General features: G+C 43.0%; 1 protein-coding gene across 1 annotated transcript in view; it reads left to right on the top strand.

Moving 5' to 3' along the window:
• Window positions 1–6,606: 6,606 nt before the first annotated feature.
• jakmip1 (janus kinase and microtubule interacting protein 1) overlaps window positions 6,607–15,986 on the top strand; it is a gene marked incomplete at its 3' end in the record, with an annotated part of 36,093 nt that continues 26,713 nt past the window's right edge. Inside the window, exons 1-5 of the mRNA XM_080746004.1 lie at window positions 6,607–6,773; window positions 7,248–7,580; window positions 9,716–9,877; window positions 14,025–14,237; window positions 15,147–15,314. Of these exons, the coding sequence (XP_080602130.1) occupies window positions 6,618–6,773; window positions 7,248–7,580; window positions 9,716–9,877; window positions 14,025–14,237; window positions 15,147–15,314 (1,032 nt within the window). The 5' untranslated portion in view covers window positions 6,607–6,617. The remainder of the gene's footprint in view (window positions 6,774–7,247; window positions 7,581–9,715; window positions 9,878–14,024; window positions 14,238–15,146; window positions 15,315–15,986) is intronic.

Raw genomic sequence — 15,986 nt, 5'->3', positions numbered from 1 at the left:
TTAAACATTTCCAAGCTTTTTCCCCAGCTTGGACATTTTTAAAGCTGGTTTGCATAGAGAATACATTGTATTACCAAGCAAACCATTAGCTTGGCTTTTCGTAGTGTGAATGAGGCATAAGTCTTGAAGCTGAATTCTCTGTGGGTCCAAGTATTAGGTATGACTATGTAAAACTAAAAACTAGGTAAATGATGTATTATTTAGGGGTAAGACTGTTGATGTTTAACTTGCTCTTTAGGGCTGGTATCACCATAGGCTGGCGAGTGAGGAGCCCCCACCAGGAGGACGTAGAGCCTTCATCCTACTCCTCCTGCTCAACACTCCCTGCCACCAGGTGCCGCCTCGGTCTGTAGGATTTAGTGCGGTGACAATTATCACCCTCCCTACCGGCTTCTCTCCCGCCCGATCACGTGTAGATGCTTGACAAAGCCACCACGGTGGATATCGAAACCCACAACCTCCGCAGTGGTGACATTTTACCACTGCGCCACCCAAGAGCCTCCTCCTGATATGTGTTCTAACTTTTATGTGCCTTATGGTCCTGTGGGAATTTTGTATTCTTTAACAATGCGGGAGAAGACTGGGATTGGCAAATACCTTAGCTGTTACAAAACTTCCTCTTTTTCTTCTTTTGGTACACACACAGACACACAAGATTTTCTTAGTGTGGCGTTTGAATAGGCCTCAAAGGTGTACTAAAGTACTGTCTCTTGCTCCATTTCCTCTTTCACAACTGGGAATAAAATGTCATAATTTGGCGAGTCACTGTATGAAATAGAAAGCTATGAATATAGACTCATAAGGTAATCTCTAAACCTGGATGATTGGACGACTGATATGAGAAATTGTGGTATCCGTATTCCGTTTTTCTCATATGGTATCAGTCCCCTGTCAGTTTGACAGGGCAAGGTTGTACATGCTGTTAAATAGTAAAGTAGAAATACTATGAGCAGTGATTGAAAGGTTAGTGATGTGACCTCCGCTGGATTTTGTTTGCTTCTGTTGACATGAAAGGTGCTTGTTAGATTCTCCATGCCCCTATAAAACTTCCAGTTTCCCGTATTAACATTCCTTGTTTGCATTGGACCATAAAGTTAGCTATTGCCTTCCATCACACAGGAACATGTGCTACCAGGATGCGTCATGAAAGCTGTGTGTGTGTGTGTGTGTGTGTGTGTGTGTGTGTGTGTGTGTGTGTGTGTGTGTGTGTGTGTGTGTGTGTGTGTGTGTGTGTGTGTGTGTGTGTGTGTGTGTGTGTGTGTGTGTGTGTGTGTGTGTGTGTGTGTGTGTGTGTGTGTGTGCACGCACACTGTGTGTATATGTGCGTAGACTGCACTTTCCTTTCCATATTTCTCTGCACCCAAAGATTGATTCAGCAGATTTACACTAGTATTTGATCATTTCAAGAGTAGGATTCTGAAGATGAGTTAATTCTTAAGCCTGATTTATACTTGCCTTTGCACCGGTCACAATTGCTACAAGGCTACAAGTTAGAAGAATACAAGATCACAATGCGTTGTGAGCTTGTAGATTGCATATTTTTGGTGTGCCACACCAGCATGACACCACTAGCCTTGTCAATCAACGGGCCATGGCTCTTTAACCTTTTGTGTGATCAAAGATTTATTTTAGTCTTGTTCTGTTCTAAAAGGTTTTTGTCTCATTTCTATCCATTGACAATATATTTAACAGTAAGGCCAGATGTTGCGAGACTGAGCATCCACGCCTCCTCCTAGCGTTCCCATATCCATCATGTTCGTTCCTCAGCCTCCTCTTCAGCCTGGGAACACCTGGTTATCACTGTGGGCTGTGGCAGAGAGGCATGCCAAAACATGCTGCCATGAGAAACATATCTAACAATGTTTTCACACAGTAAAATCTGAAGTGTTCATTTAACTATTGAGTCTGTAAAAGTGTACCCACTGTATAACATCTTTTACTCTCGCCTGGATTTTGCATTATAACGATGCTCGTGAAACACCACAATTTTACAATTTACAATTTAGGGATTTAGCAGACGGTCTCTTAATCCAGAGTGATTTACAATAAGCAAGGTAATAGATCAATAGTCAATACATCATCATCAATACATCAAATGCATAGAAATATCAACACCTACTTAGCTATATTAATAAATAGTCTTTGTGTGTGTGTGTGTGTGTGTGCGTGTGCGTGTGATGTAGATTGCATACTTTACACGTCTGTATATGTCTACACTGTCTATGTCAGGGGTCCACAAATATTTTTTTGAACCAGGTCCGGGTCCAGAAAAACAAATATATTATATATTATATATATATATATATATATATATATATATATATATATATATATATATATTTATAAGTAATGGTCTGTTTCCAGATTCTTTATTAAAAGGGTCTTAGGTCCTTAAATTATGACTGTCATCTGGCCTGGGGATTCCTCCAAAAATCATTTGGGGACCTCACTTGACTGAAGTGCAACAACCCGTTGAAGGGAGATTACAGAATGTTTAAATCAAAGTGGAGCAGAGATATTTTGCGCTAATGTTTGTTGCTTTGTTTTCCTTTAACACACTGGGATAATTTTCGAATAATTTATGCTTGTGTCACAAGTTCTCACAACATGAATATCGATCTGAAAACAAGTAAACTAAAGCGGCTCGTAGCTCACTCCTGTACTGAGTAGTGCAGCTCACAGCTAGCTTAGCTGCATATCCATGCAGAAAGAGAGAGACGACGGTGGCACGTCCCGACAAACTCTCTGGAGAGAAGATTACAATCCTACAAACGTATTCACGTTGATGTTGTTGTGCGTGAATGAAACCCACTGGTTTATAGTTGCGCTGCTGCAGCTCCGAACGCTTACTACTGAGACGCTTCGCTACCGTGGTCTGTGCAAGGAAGATTTTGGGTCTGTGGAATGAACTCTAGTGACCTAGCCTGGGCTGGCTTCCAATTTCGGGCTTTTGATCCGGTCGGGAGCGGAAGAGCTCCTACGTTTTTCTGTAGTCCAAAACGGACTACACTTTGGCCGGAAACAACGACCGGAAACAGTTTTAACCAGGTTTTAACCCGTACTTGCGCATGCGCTAACTACTTGCGCATGCGCTAAACTGGGTTGAAACTGTTTCCGGTCGTTGTTTCCGGCCAAAGTGTAGTCCGTTTTGGACTACAGAAAAACGTAGGAGCTCTTCCGCTCCCGACCGGATCAAACGGCCCGTTAAGTAAACGAAGACCAGGCTTTCTCTCAGGGGAAAGCCTGGTGAGGCGAGGTTACTAGTGACCCAGCTGGCATCAGCCAATCAGCTCGTCGTTGTCCCCCTCTCTCTCTCTCTCTCTCTCTCTCTCTCACACACACACACACTCACAGCGCATGCAATGAATGAAGTGAAACGAAGCGTGGAGATATGTTTCCTTTTTTTTTTTTCTTTACTATAATTCGTCCTGGGTCCGGTCGGCGGTGCCTCGCGGTCCGGACATGGACCGCGGTCCGCCTATTGAGGACCCCTGGTCTATGTCATGTCTGTGCTTTTTCAATGTGAAGGATCCCTCCGTGTCACTATCCGTGTGTGTGTCTTTGTGAATGGGAGTGAGATCACTGATTCCAAGTGGTCTGTGACGTAAATCCTACCAGCTATAGCAGGGAGGATGGAGGGGTGGGGGTGAAGTGGAGAGAATGTAGGCCAAAGTGGTGGTGGGGGGGGGGTCTCTGACTGTTGCTGCCCCCTTCTGGCCTATCCTGGGCTGATGCTGATTTTCTTTTTTTAGTTGTCATTTCCTTTCGCCTTTCCATGATTGACTCCTGATGTTCCTGCTCCTGTTCTGTACGTTCATTCCCCCTGCGTGGACTCAGAGTTCACTCTTTAAGACCGCATGGTTGAAGGCCACCTTGTAATTGTATGCACCCGCCAGTGGCCACAGTGCATTTCTGTCTCTCTCTCAACCTTGACTAATGCCTGAATTATTCTAATAGCCGAAATTAGGCGATCTTGCAGGCTCCACAAATGGCCGATCTACAAGCTTACAGATGTGCAATTTTCAGTGCACGACTCCAGTAGGGATGGGACGACATGAACATTTCATATCACGATTATTGTGACAAAAGAAATAGCGATTTACGATATTATCGCAATAGTCAAAATCCATTATCCTGGGGCGGAACATATGCCAAAAAATAGCCGATCTACAAGCTCACAACGCGTCGCAATGCGACGCGTTGTGAGCTTGTAGATCGGCTATTTTTTGGCAAAGACATTTGATAGAGAGTGAAGAAAAAGACTGTATCAAGTATGTATAATATAGTACCTTTTACCAATAGAGGATTTAAGTGGTACCGGATATGCAGTTCGGCAAATAAAAGGTCACTTGATCCTAGTGCATGACGGAGGACAATATCACGATAAATGAAATCTCCACGATACGATTATCGCAAGTGTTTTTTATCACGATAAGCGATAATATCGCTTATCGTCCCATCCCTTGACTCCAGTGCCCAACTATGTACATTATAAATCCAGTTTAAGAGATGGATGAGCCAGATGATGGAATAGCACACATGGTTGGGTTTTTCAAATGAAGAGCGTGCACGTCTTTAAAAAAACGAAAATCAAATGTGTATTAATGTTGTGCTATTGGTGCATGTGTGTTTGAGGCATACACGTGTCTCAAATCATCCGAAGTGCTCTTTCCTTCTTTTCCTTCCCCATCACCATCTACTGTGGGAGGGATGGAGTCTTTGAAGCGACGGTTGCCGTGGTAACTATTGCTGCCATCTGTATGTGTATCGTATGAGTGAGTCGGTGTGCAATATATGAGTGAGTAGTGCATGTGTTTGTGGGAAAAGATGGAAGTGCCTGCGGTTGTAATGCTTCAGCACCTTGGCTCCTTCGTTGTTACAGTGTGCATTATTTATTCAATAGTCAACAGAAAGACTGCAAGGTTAGTACATTACAATGAAACCCACGGTTTATTTTTTTAAATCCAGGAAGGAGTTATAAGACCAGTCTCCTTCCTTTTTATATTCCTTCAACCTGGTTGCTGAATTTGTCTGTGGCACAGGTATAAGGCTACCAGTACCAACGTCACTGCAATCTTGCTTCAAATGAAAAAGGTAGCTGTACTTTTCAGGTTAATCCAATTGTGCAGAGGCATAAAGACCTCCCTGTCTTGTTAGCTTGTTTCATACCCACTAAAGCATTTAAGCTGTGGCATCATCTAGTCTTGCTAGTCTCGCTAAGGAGACGGTGTGACCACCGCTCAAAAATAAAGAGCGTTTATTTGTCACTACAGATACAAGTAGCTAAATACTTGTCTGGCAAGGTCCGCAAAACTGTGATAGCAGGATAGATACTGTAGATAGACAGACCTTTATCGATCCCACAGGAGAAATTCAGTATAACGTCATCAACTCAAGAAGAATTATACTGGATATGCTATGAATAGAAAAGGTAGAAAGAGAAAAGAAAAATAACATATCTTTAACTAACTAACAAATAATATTAACCAGAGGCCTTCGTCTCAGACAAAACTACTCGATGTAAATCTATTAAAAGAAGTCATTTAAAACTGGTCGGGAAGTGAAGAGAGATATCTTATTCCTTTTTTTCCCAGATGTTCATCCATGTGTTTAAGCACTCATACATGCTCTGTAGCCACTACACTATTGTGAGTTATATTTATTGTTGGAGAACAGTAGAGCCTGTACATGTAAACTAGTAGAGGTTTGTGTACTAGACTAGTGATCCGAAAAGGGAACTTCATTCCTTATGCAAACAGACCAAAATGAGAGGTTTGCTGGTGAAAGGATGCATGTAGGAATTCTAGGAAAATAGAGAGAGGGATAATCTCATAGAGAGAGGGATAATCTTTTCTAGAGAGAATGGGAAGAAGAAGAGAGGGGACCATTGTGACCAGGCACATTTTCATGTACTGTGGTGGAGCCTCTAAAACACAAGTCAAGGAGAGAAATTTTGAATTATGATAAATGGTCAAGAGTGCTGGCAGTGCTCTTTGTGAGAGTGAGAGTGAGAGTGAGAGAGAAAGACTACTAGTGATGTGAAGATCAGAACTTCATTCCCTATGCAAACAGACCAAAATGAAGGATTTGCGGGAAGATGCATGTAGGAAAACAGAGTGAGGGATATTTCTCTCTAGAGAGACTGAGAGAAAAGGGGACGAAAACAAGGAGAGAAATTGTGAATTATGATTATGGTCAGGATTGGAGTGCTGGCAGGCACTGCTCTTTGTGAGAGTGAGAGAGAAGACGGTGAGGAAGGATAGACTGTGTGAATGTTGGTCCCCAAAATAGACTGTTCTTCCCAGAATATAATGTGTCATAATTATAGTTTAGGCCTGGGGTGTTGTGCAGAGGTGTCACGCTGAATGTAGTTTTTGTCTTAACCCAGTTTTTAACCCTGACTCACCGTTTTGTCTTTGTGTCTTGTGTTCGCCCCGTCTCTCTCAAAGGAACCCTCGGGGCCCTCGAGCAATGATGTAGGATGGCACGGATGATGACGATGAAGGTAATATGTGGGCTAATCCGCGCGGGGAGGAAGAGCAGCGATTGACTCTGACCACGCCGTTTCCACCAAAGCCACTGCTCTATGTCTGTCCTGATTGGTCGGTCAGAGTGCCATGTCATCGACCACACCCCCCTCGGGCCCACCCCTTAAGAAGGGCAGGAAGCCGGAGAAAGCCGAGGCGATGGTGGAGCCGGTGCAGGTTGCCAACGAGGAGCTGAAGAGCAAACTGATGGACAGCCAGATGGAGCTGCAGCAGGAGAGGAGCAAGGTGACGATCAGAGCTCGACCCATGCTAGATTTATGGGTCCCTATGCCAATCCCAATTTTTGAGAGTCTTAGACCTACACCAACAATTACAGATGTTTTGACCAATGTTTTATTTAGTAAAATAGTGCTAAAGGTTCTAATCAATTTAGAACAAATTAGACTTGATTAAAGTTTCTATTTGAGCGATGTGTTGTGTGTCTTTTTCACAAAAATCTATAAAGAAGAAAATAATGTTTGGCTCTAGTGAGGAAGAGGAGAGAGGAGACAAAAAGACAGTGATTATGATTACTATGATAATGGCACAGACTATGGCGTTGTTGTTAAAACGGTATCAAGTGTCTTCAACAAGTGTCACTCGACCCAAACTGAGAAAAATTACCGTGGTGCAGCTTACCTTAAACTTGCCAGGGCCATTCACACTGAGCACTATAACTATAAAAAAATAAAAACACCATACTTTACAAACTCCCACCAGGTGTGTAAGCTGCGCGAACGGCTCCAAGAGCAGCGGCAGGCACGCGAGCTGGAGCAGCACAAGCACGCCGTAGCGATCACCGACCTGCGCGCCAAACTCCACGAGGAGAAGCTCCGCGAGGCGGCGGCTGCCCGCGAGACCCTGGCCCGCCAGCATGAGGCCGAGCTGGCGCGGGCCGTCAAGATCCGAGACACGGAGGTACAGAGGCTCCAGGGCCTGGTGTTCGCCCTGAGGGACGGGGCACCCGACAAGCTGAAGACCGCCCTCCTCCTCGAGGCCCGAGAGGAGTCCCGCAGGGCCTTCGACGGGGAGAGGATCAAACTGCAACAGGAGGTATGAATGGGTGGGATTGTGTGTGTACATGTGAGAAACTGTATGTGTTGGGTTTGTGTGTATGTGTATGTGTGTGTGGCTGGTTGCCCATTCTGTAAATGATGGTTAAGCCTCATTTAGCGTGACCCTATCACCCCTGTCCTAGCAATACTTCACTGGCTTCCAGTTGTTTTTAGAATCGATTTTACAGTTTGTTTAATTACGTTTTAAGGCTCAACGGGGTCTTGCTCCCAGTTATATCTCTGAGCTCTTGCCCTCCTATGAACCTCCCTGTGGCCTGAGGTCCTCAGGCAAGGCGCTCCTAAAAGTCCGTAATTTGACTTATGTAACCAAGGATGGTCGGGCCTTTGTCGTCCAAGCTCCTAGGTTCTGGAATGCCTCACTGATTACTTTGTTTAAATCAGTTTTAAAAACGTATATGTTCCAGAAAGCATTCCTATAAATAACCTCTTCATTGTTCCATTACCTTTTTCCTTATCTCTTGTTTCCTTGTATGCAAGGTTATTTCTTGTTTAATTTATATTAGCGAATTCTATTTTCCCTTTTTCTTTGTGTGTGTGAAATTTTAGTTTTGTGTATTCTGTCTCATGTTTGTGCAGCACTTTGTGACTCATGATAGAAAGGAGCTATATATATAAAGAACATCATTATTGTTTCTTTGGCCAGTCCCACATAAACTACAGCACTCATCCAAACTGATAACTCAACAAAAAACAGTAAGACGCCCTAAGGGCGAGAATGGGCGCGTACAGACTATAGATTATAGCCCCATATATGGAAATATAGCCCCATATATTGAGATCCCTGATGTCATCAATATCATTCAGCAGAAGGATATAGGATATAGCCCTATATATGGAGATCTCTGATGTCAATCTCATCCAAGTTCATCAGAAGGATATACTGTAGCTGACCTGTTCTGACATCACTCTGATATGATGCTATATCCCATAGCTATATCCTTCTGCTGAGCTGGGATGAGGTGTTGTGAAGTCACTCGGAACAGGTCAGCTATATTGTGATGTCATTGTGATGTCAGAAGAGTGACAAAGAAGAGTGGGTTTTGGGTGACAGGAACTCCTCATAAAAAAGCCATGACAAAAGAACTTAAAGGGGAAGACCACCCATTTTCAATATTGAACTATGTCATTAATATACCTTAGAGGAGTTGTGTGGAAATAGAAAAAACGTTCCCCCCCTTCTGTGTTGCCTAGAACTGGAGGATTGATTTTGGGGTTTGTTTTGTAAAGTACAACTTGATGACATCACACCGTTGTACTTTACAATACAAACCCCAAAATCATCTTCCAGTTCTAGGCAACACAGAAGGGGGGGAACATTTTTTCTATTTCCACACAACTCCTCTAAGTTATATTAATGACATAGTTCAATACTGAAAATGGGTGGTCTTCCCCTTTAATGGATTTACACTAGCAGTCAGACTGTCTTATCACCATTTAGCCTGTTGTGTATAGTCCTTTATGTTTGAAGAATGTATTGCTGAAAATAAATATAAACCAAAAAAGAGTCCACCATGTTTTACCAACTTTGTGTGGCTGCTGGTGTGGCCATCCCATGGTCACTGCTCACATACTCCATGCATCCTTTACGCTGGCATGGTTCTAAAGCAATACATCCACAAGAGTGCAGTTCTGGATTAAACGTTTTCTCACAACAAATGAATGAGGATAAAGAAAGCGTCAAAAGTGGAGGCAGTGTTGTAGACGGCGTCACAGCGGGGTCATTAAATACACAATGCGACATGTGGACGGAATTATTTTCAATAGTATCAACACAGAGTACACCGTAAACTGAAGGCTAGGTCTATATCTGTGTCCAGGGCTTAAAATGAGCTTTTAGTTTAGTCAGACAGAGAGGTATTTGAGAATGCGTGCGCGTATGTGCGTTTGTCTGTATAGTGTGTACTGTACGAACGTTACTTTGTCATTGAAAAACAGGAAGCGGTATGGAGAGTTCTCTGTGCCAGCCTATTGTTTCATTGTAACCTTTGAGATAAACAGGCTGAGTGCCTTCAAACAGTGTTGATAATGACAGATGCCCTATGTTTGCGTGCGTGCGTGCGTGCGTGCGTGTGTGTGTGTGTGTTTACAAACTGTGTGTGTTTTCTCTCTCAGGTCCACGAGCAGAAAACAGCCAGGAAGCAGGCGGAGGAGGCGCTGGCCATTGCACTGCAAGCGGACAAGGCCAAGGCCGCCGACCTCCGCACGGCGTATCAGCAGCACCAGGATGAGGTGCATCGCATCAAGAGGGACTGTGAGAGAGACATCCGACGACTGGTGAGACCGCAAAACTGCTGCTGGAGTCAGACTCCACATAACCCATTTAGGCCTTGGAACTAGATATTTTGAGATTGGGGTCTGTGGCCAAATAAATATCAGTTTGGGGGTCCTTCACATGAAAACGTTTGAGAACCACTGACATAGTAGTCTCTCCAGAACAGACTAACTGAGCTCCGGTTAAGTGAAAAGGACATTTTCTTTGACGATGGCTAACCAGATTGCTGACATAGAAACATAGGTTTTTAAAAAAATCTTAGAAGGATTCAAAAGACACTTATAGAATCGGGTCAAAATTCAAATTTTCACGATTTTTCTAAAATAGCAGATCTACAAGCTCGCAGCGCGGCACTCGGTGCCGCGCTGTGAGCTTGTATATCTGCTATTTTTCAATAGTTAAAGCATAAAATAATGATACAGAATAAGGTGTACCCGTTCTGAATGGGATAAACTGCACATCCCTTGGCGTTACTTGACATCACCACGCTGGCACCTGCTGTATTCTCATGGTGGCCATTTTGCGCTCACGTCATGCTCTGTGGTGCAGGGTGTGTTTATTTCACTGACCTACTGTACAAGTTGGTGGTAAATTATTGTAGTGTGTGTGTCCAAACACAGGCTTTTATCTCATTATTTGCTTGTCTCCCTAGATACAGCTCTACAGTATATGCCAATTTTAGTTATCCATTAACTATATTATGTAAGTCAATTATAAGATAAGAAGGTCTCAATATAAAAACATTATTGATATCTAGGAAATGTTGAAGGAAGTACATGGTTTATTTTCTATATCAGGGGTAGGCAACCTTAGGCACGGGTGCCAACATTGGCACAGGGGAGGGTGATCACTGGCACACTGGCAGAAGTGTGAGAGAGGATTTGTATTTTAAAATCAAATATTGTTTTAAACGTGGTCAATTACATTAACACACGGGTGACTAACCGGTCCTTTAGGCCGATTTTGAGATTTCAAAGTGCAATAACTCTCCCTGTGAAGGTCTCAGAAATTTCCCCTTCCATGACTTTTCCTAAATACTCAAGATATATGTTCTCGTTTTTTTTCCCCTTCTGAAAAGTTTCCTAATTATGAAATAAAATACAATTATACCACTCTGACGGTAATTATCGGCAGAATAGACCGCTCTCCCCCATTCTCCCCCTCCTAAGAGAATTCACACGTTTAGCGCTCCCGTTGTGCGCCTTTGTTCAAGGTAATGGATCATTTGCATTTCACTGTCAGCTTAGCAAAGACATTAAAACCACTACCTGGAAATGTTTTATTTCATAAATAGTATCAATATAATATTAATTATGAGAATCGCTATGGTGTATATAATGTAGGCCTATTATTATTATTTTAGCCGTGCATGAGCAATCATTTGCGGGGAGATGATGCTCTTGCTGACCGGGAGAAGTGCGACGCTGCTGCCACTGCACAGCGTGTTTCTAAAAGCTAAGCATCATTTCAGCTAATACCTACATATAAAGAACAACTGGGTGATCTATAAGTTATCGGCCAAAATGAATATATTGTATAGATATGCCTACACGGCACACACTGCGCACACGCTGCGCCTGTTCTGTCCGAGTGGAGACGGCTTTTAGACGGCACGCATGTCACGGTGACATGGGTGCGATCAAACAGTATAGGCACCCGACACTTGTGTCCTGCACGTTTAATTTCTAATGGATAATCATTTGCTTTTTATTGTTACATGCCTAAGCAAAAAACACTACGTGAACATTTTACAGAGTGAAGAGAATGTGAATTATCTCTCTATATAGGCCTATAGATCGCATCACGCTGCAACGCTTTGTGCCGCGTTGTGCAGAGTTGAACAGCGCGATGGATATAAATATGTGTCAAAGACTCAAAGTGAACTTTTATATTACTCCAAAGGTGCAGAGATTGTTGACAAAATGTTACATAACGTCCATCATATTGAAGTGGTTTGTTTCTCAACTCAAGTGAAAACTAAGAGATGCACGCAGGCTGACGCAGCACAAACCAGGCGCCGTCAGCGCAACAATAGAGTTGCGCATAAAAGCCGTGAATAAAATACATTTCTACCTTTAAAGTTTTCGGGGTCCGAGAAGAGTAGTCCTATGAACTTGTGTCTAATCCCTGAGTAGTGAGTAGGCTACAGTAAAGCAGAGAAAGACATAAGACAACAACTCCAGGTATGAGGAGTCCTTGTACAGGAGTGGGACAGGACGGGATTTATTTATTTATTTATTTTTAAGATGTGTTGAGTTTTTGTTGAGTTCTGAACGCTTCGGAAAGGTTCTGTTTGGCTAAGTTATTGTATTTTTCGTTTCCTCTTATTTAGCTTATTATTTTCGTTGCTTTATAAGTTGTGTTTAGACCATTCTTTATTTGTTATTTCCCTTGTTTATGTAATTTCTTTGTTAACTTTGTGTTGGGCCACGGCTTCGCTCGCCACGGCTTCGCTCTAGTGAACCTACTGATCAACGTTCTCTTTATAATTAACTAACTTATATCAATTTCTAGTAATAATAATAATAAAGTCGGGACATATATGAAAGCTTTGCCAAACAAATGTTTAATTATATAAGCTCACAAACTGTGTGGCTATGGTGAGCTTGTTGTCCCGTCGTATTTTGAGAGGTCAATTGAAATGCTAATTCACATTTGGAAGACAATAGAACCCCCGCCGGCAGCAGGGGGAGGAGGTGTTGCGCAGCTCGGCCAAAAGGGAGAAAATCTAACGGTCTAAATGAACGGTAAATGCAGGCGGAGGGGTAGTTTTTTCAGTTCAGTCACCCAAGTGTTAAGTCACCCAATTTGCAGCAAATTACATCCTGCACTTAATTCTACATTCATTAAAATTTTTAACTCTGACTGAGGGAGTCGGGGAGAGTCAAATGATTGTGATAACAACGTCCTGACAACCAAAATATGTCAGAATGTTGATGGGGTGTCATTAAAATGAATGTTGACATGGCACACTGACTATCTAGAAAATAAAAACATGGCACTTAATTTCAAAAATGTTGCTGACCCCTGTTCTATATATTCAAGCTACTATAGTAAGCTTAAATTCCATGTAAATAAAACTAGACGGATTGTTTATAAGGAATGCAGGAAATACCAGGAGCGAAAGAACAAAGGCAAGGGAAACGGGGACAGTAGCAGAGGAAGCCATGTCAACTCAGGCCAGGAACAACGCTTCATCAATTATTAATGACAGAGGTACAATATGTACCATTTAATATTGTAATTTAAATTGGAGAGAACTAGATTGAATGGAATGAGAGTCAAATGAAACAGAGGATTAAAAGGCTTTTTTCTACCCATAATGAATGTTTGTACAAGTAAGTGTGCAGAACTAGAATGAGTAAAGACTCGCTGTCACTGCAAAACCTCTTTTTGTGATTTAATACATTTTGCCCCGAACTTCCCAAACTACAGTACCCGTAATTGACAGACTATAAGCTGTGGCTTTTTTCCCATGTTTTGAACCCTGCGGCTTATACAACGGTGCGGCTTATATAGAGATTTTTACAGCAAACGGCCAGTTAGTTAGTTTTACAATGGTCTTTAACAAGGATTTATATATAGATTTGTACAGCTAATGGCCCCCAGGGGAGCTCTAGCGGGAAGCAGGAAGGACACCTGCGGCTTATAGTCAGGTGTGGCGTATATATGTAAACATTTGTTTTTTGTTCTAAATTTAGCTGATGCAGCTTATATTCAGGTGCGGCTTATAGTCCAGCAATTACAGTACTTCGTATTTTCTCTTGGTGGGAAATAAATGTCAGATGTGAGCTGTAACTCAGGTGTAAAAGACTCTGAAATCAATCCAAATCTTATTTTTTTAAAGAAAGATGTTTTGGGGCTTTTATGCCTTTATTGATAGGACAGTAGACTGACAGGAAATGAGGAGAGAGATTGGGAGTGACACGCAGCAAAGGTAGTCGGGATCGGGAATCGAACCAGCGACACGCTGTCAGGCAACACTGAGTCTATGTGCTATGCGCCTGGACCGGTAGGCCAGCGGCCACCCCAGAATCAATCCAAATCTTCCTGATTCGGAAACGCAATCAATTCTTTACACACAGCAACACAACCACCACTCCTTGCCCTCCTCCACTACCCCCCACCCCCCTTATTTGTATTTTTTAGATGGATGAGTTGAAGGGGAAGGACCGGGTGGTCTGTGCCCTGGAGCGAGAGCTGGGGACGCAGGCCGGTTTCGCCCAGAAGCTCCAGCTTCAGAAGGAGGCCCTGGATGAGCAGCTGGGACATGTCCGGGAAGCTGAGAGACACAACCACGGCAGCCCCAAGAGAGAGGCTGTGCCTGGGCTAGGAGACACCCCAGACCTGCTGAACAACCAGGTACATTTCAATGTTCAAAAGCAAAAATGCATGCATGTGCAATGTGCATGTGTGTATGCACAGTAATGATGACAGCTAAAGTTGTTAGTGCAACTTATCCGTGATTATTGACACAAATGTTTGGCGATTCAAACCGGTGGATTGAAAGATGAAACTCGACACTCTTTTTAAGTTCACCTGTTCACAACACGCACTTGTTTTATTTCCGCATGCAATACCATTGTACCATGGAGTACTATTAGGCTGTAGCAGTAAAATATACTATTAAACTATAAATGCAGCAGTGCACTGTGTAAAAATTATTGGTCGGAGCATAAATGCTCTTACTATTGAGATATTTATGATCCGGTGGAGCGGCATGTCTGCTCGCAGACTCGGCTCCAGCCATGCTTTGTTTATTTTTGGGGCAGATCTACAAGCTTGTAGATCTTTTACATTTTGTATATCGTGAATTGAGTGAATCGTTACAGCCCTAGGGTGTGCTTGCCAATATACTGTACACACTGTACAATGTACTGTATGCTACTACACTTCAGCCTGCACAGGCACGTATAATCAAACATCAAGCAATTTAGGCATTTAGCAGAAACGTCTCCATATTGTGCACGCGAATAAGCACTGTTTGCACACAGGGAATCCGTGGAATGCCCATGCACGTAGACATGCTGTGTACACATTGACGTAAAACATACATTCGTACATACACAATACATTTGTGCATGCATGCATGCATGGATTTGAGCACATGCACACGAACAATGAGACAGCCACATGTAGTTCATACATGCAGGCAAAACATGCTTTGACACACACGCCCATTGAAACCAACTCGTACTCCATCCCGTGAACTCTTCTTCCCCGTCCAACTCCTCCTCCTCCGCCCATTTGCATGCACTCCCTCTATTTCAGTTGTTGTATTCCTCCTCCTCCTCCACCGCCTCCCCTCTGCCCCCTCCCCCCCAGGAGGCGGAGGAGCGCGACGCCAGGCGCTTCCAGCTGAAGATGGCGGAGCTGCATTCCGTCATCAGGAAGTTGGAGGACAGGAACGCCCTGTTGGCCGACGAGAGGAACGAACTGGTGAGAAGCGCGCGCACGAATGCACTGTACATGCATTAATTAAAGACCTGTGTACACACACGCACCCACATATAGAAGACAGTCTCAGCTTTTCAAATAGGTTCAAGTCAGGGCTCCTGTTAAAATGTGAGGGAACAGGCCCAATGTTTTATGTTAAGTTGTATTTATGGAATCCGACATGTACCGTATGAAGCTTGAGTGTTTATGTTGGTTATTTGTTTGATCATCATTTGTGAATTGTTATGTTGGTTCAATGTCAAATGAAATGTAAAATTGTCCATATGGGCTGGGCTTCCTTGGAAGCACGACACTTTAATAAAGAAAAATCAATCATCAATCATACAGACATAAGAGTGTCCAGAGACGGATATATTTTGGGGCGAAATAACATGCACATTTATGTACATTGTGCTGTATGTCTATGCTTGTGAGGACCAATCCATCGACTGCGGTTGATTTTTGGTGTCCCAACTGATCATTATCTCGTCAATGCGCTAGGCCTGGAAAATCAATATGCTTGAACTGGAAAATGCAAAGAAAGGATAGCGCACGCACATCCAAGTGCCCGGCTGCAGGACAAACAACAGTACATGAAATAAAATAAGGTCCACTCCGTAAAAAGTTAGAAATAAGCTCCACTGTTTATTGCTTGGTTGAAATTGTCGATCGCAA

Source organism: Nannobrachium achirus, assembly GCF_963921795.1.
Source record: "Nannobrachium achirus genome assembly, chromosome: 17".
NCBI lineage: Eukaryota > Metazoa > Chordata > Actinopteri > Myctophiformes > Myctophidae > Nannobrachium > Nannobrachium achirus.
This window is presented reverse-complemented; position numbering and strand designations above follow the sequence as displayed.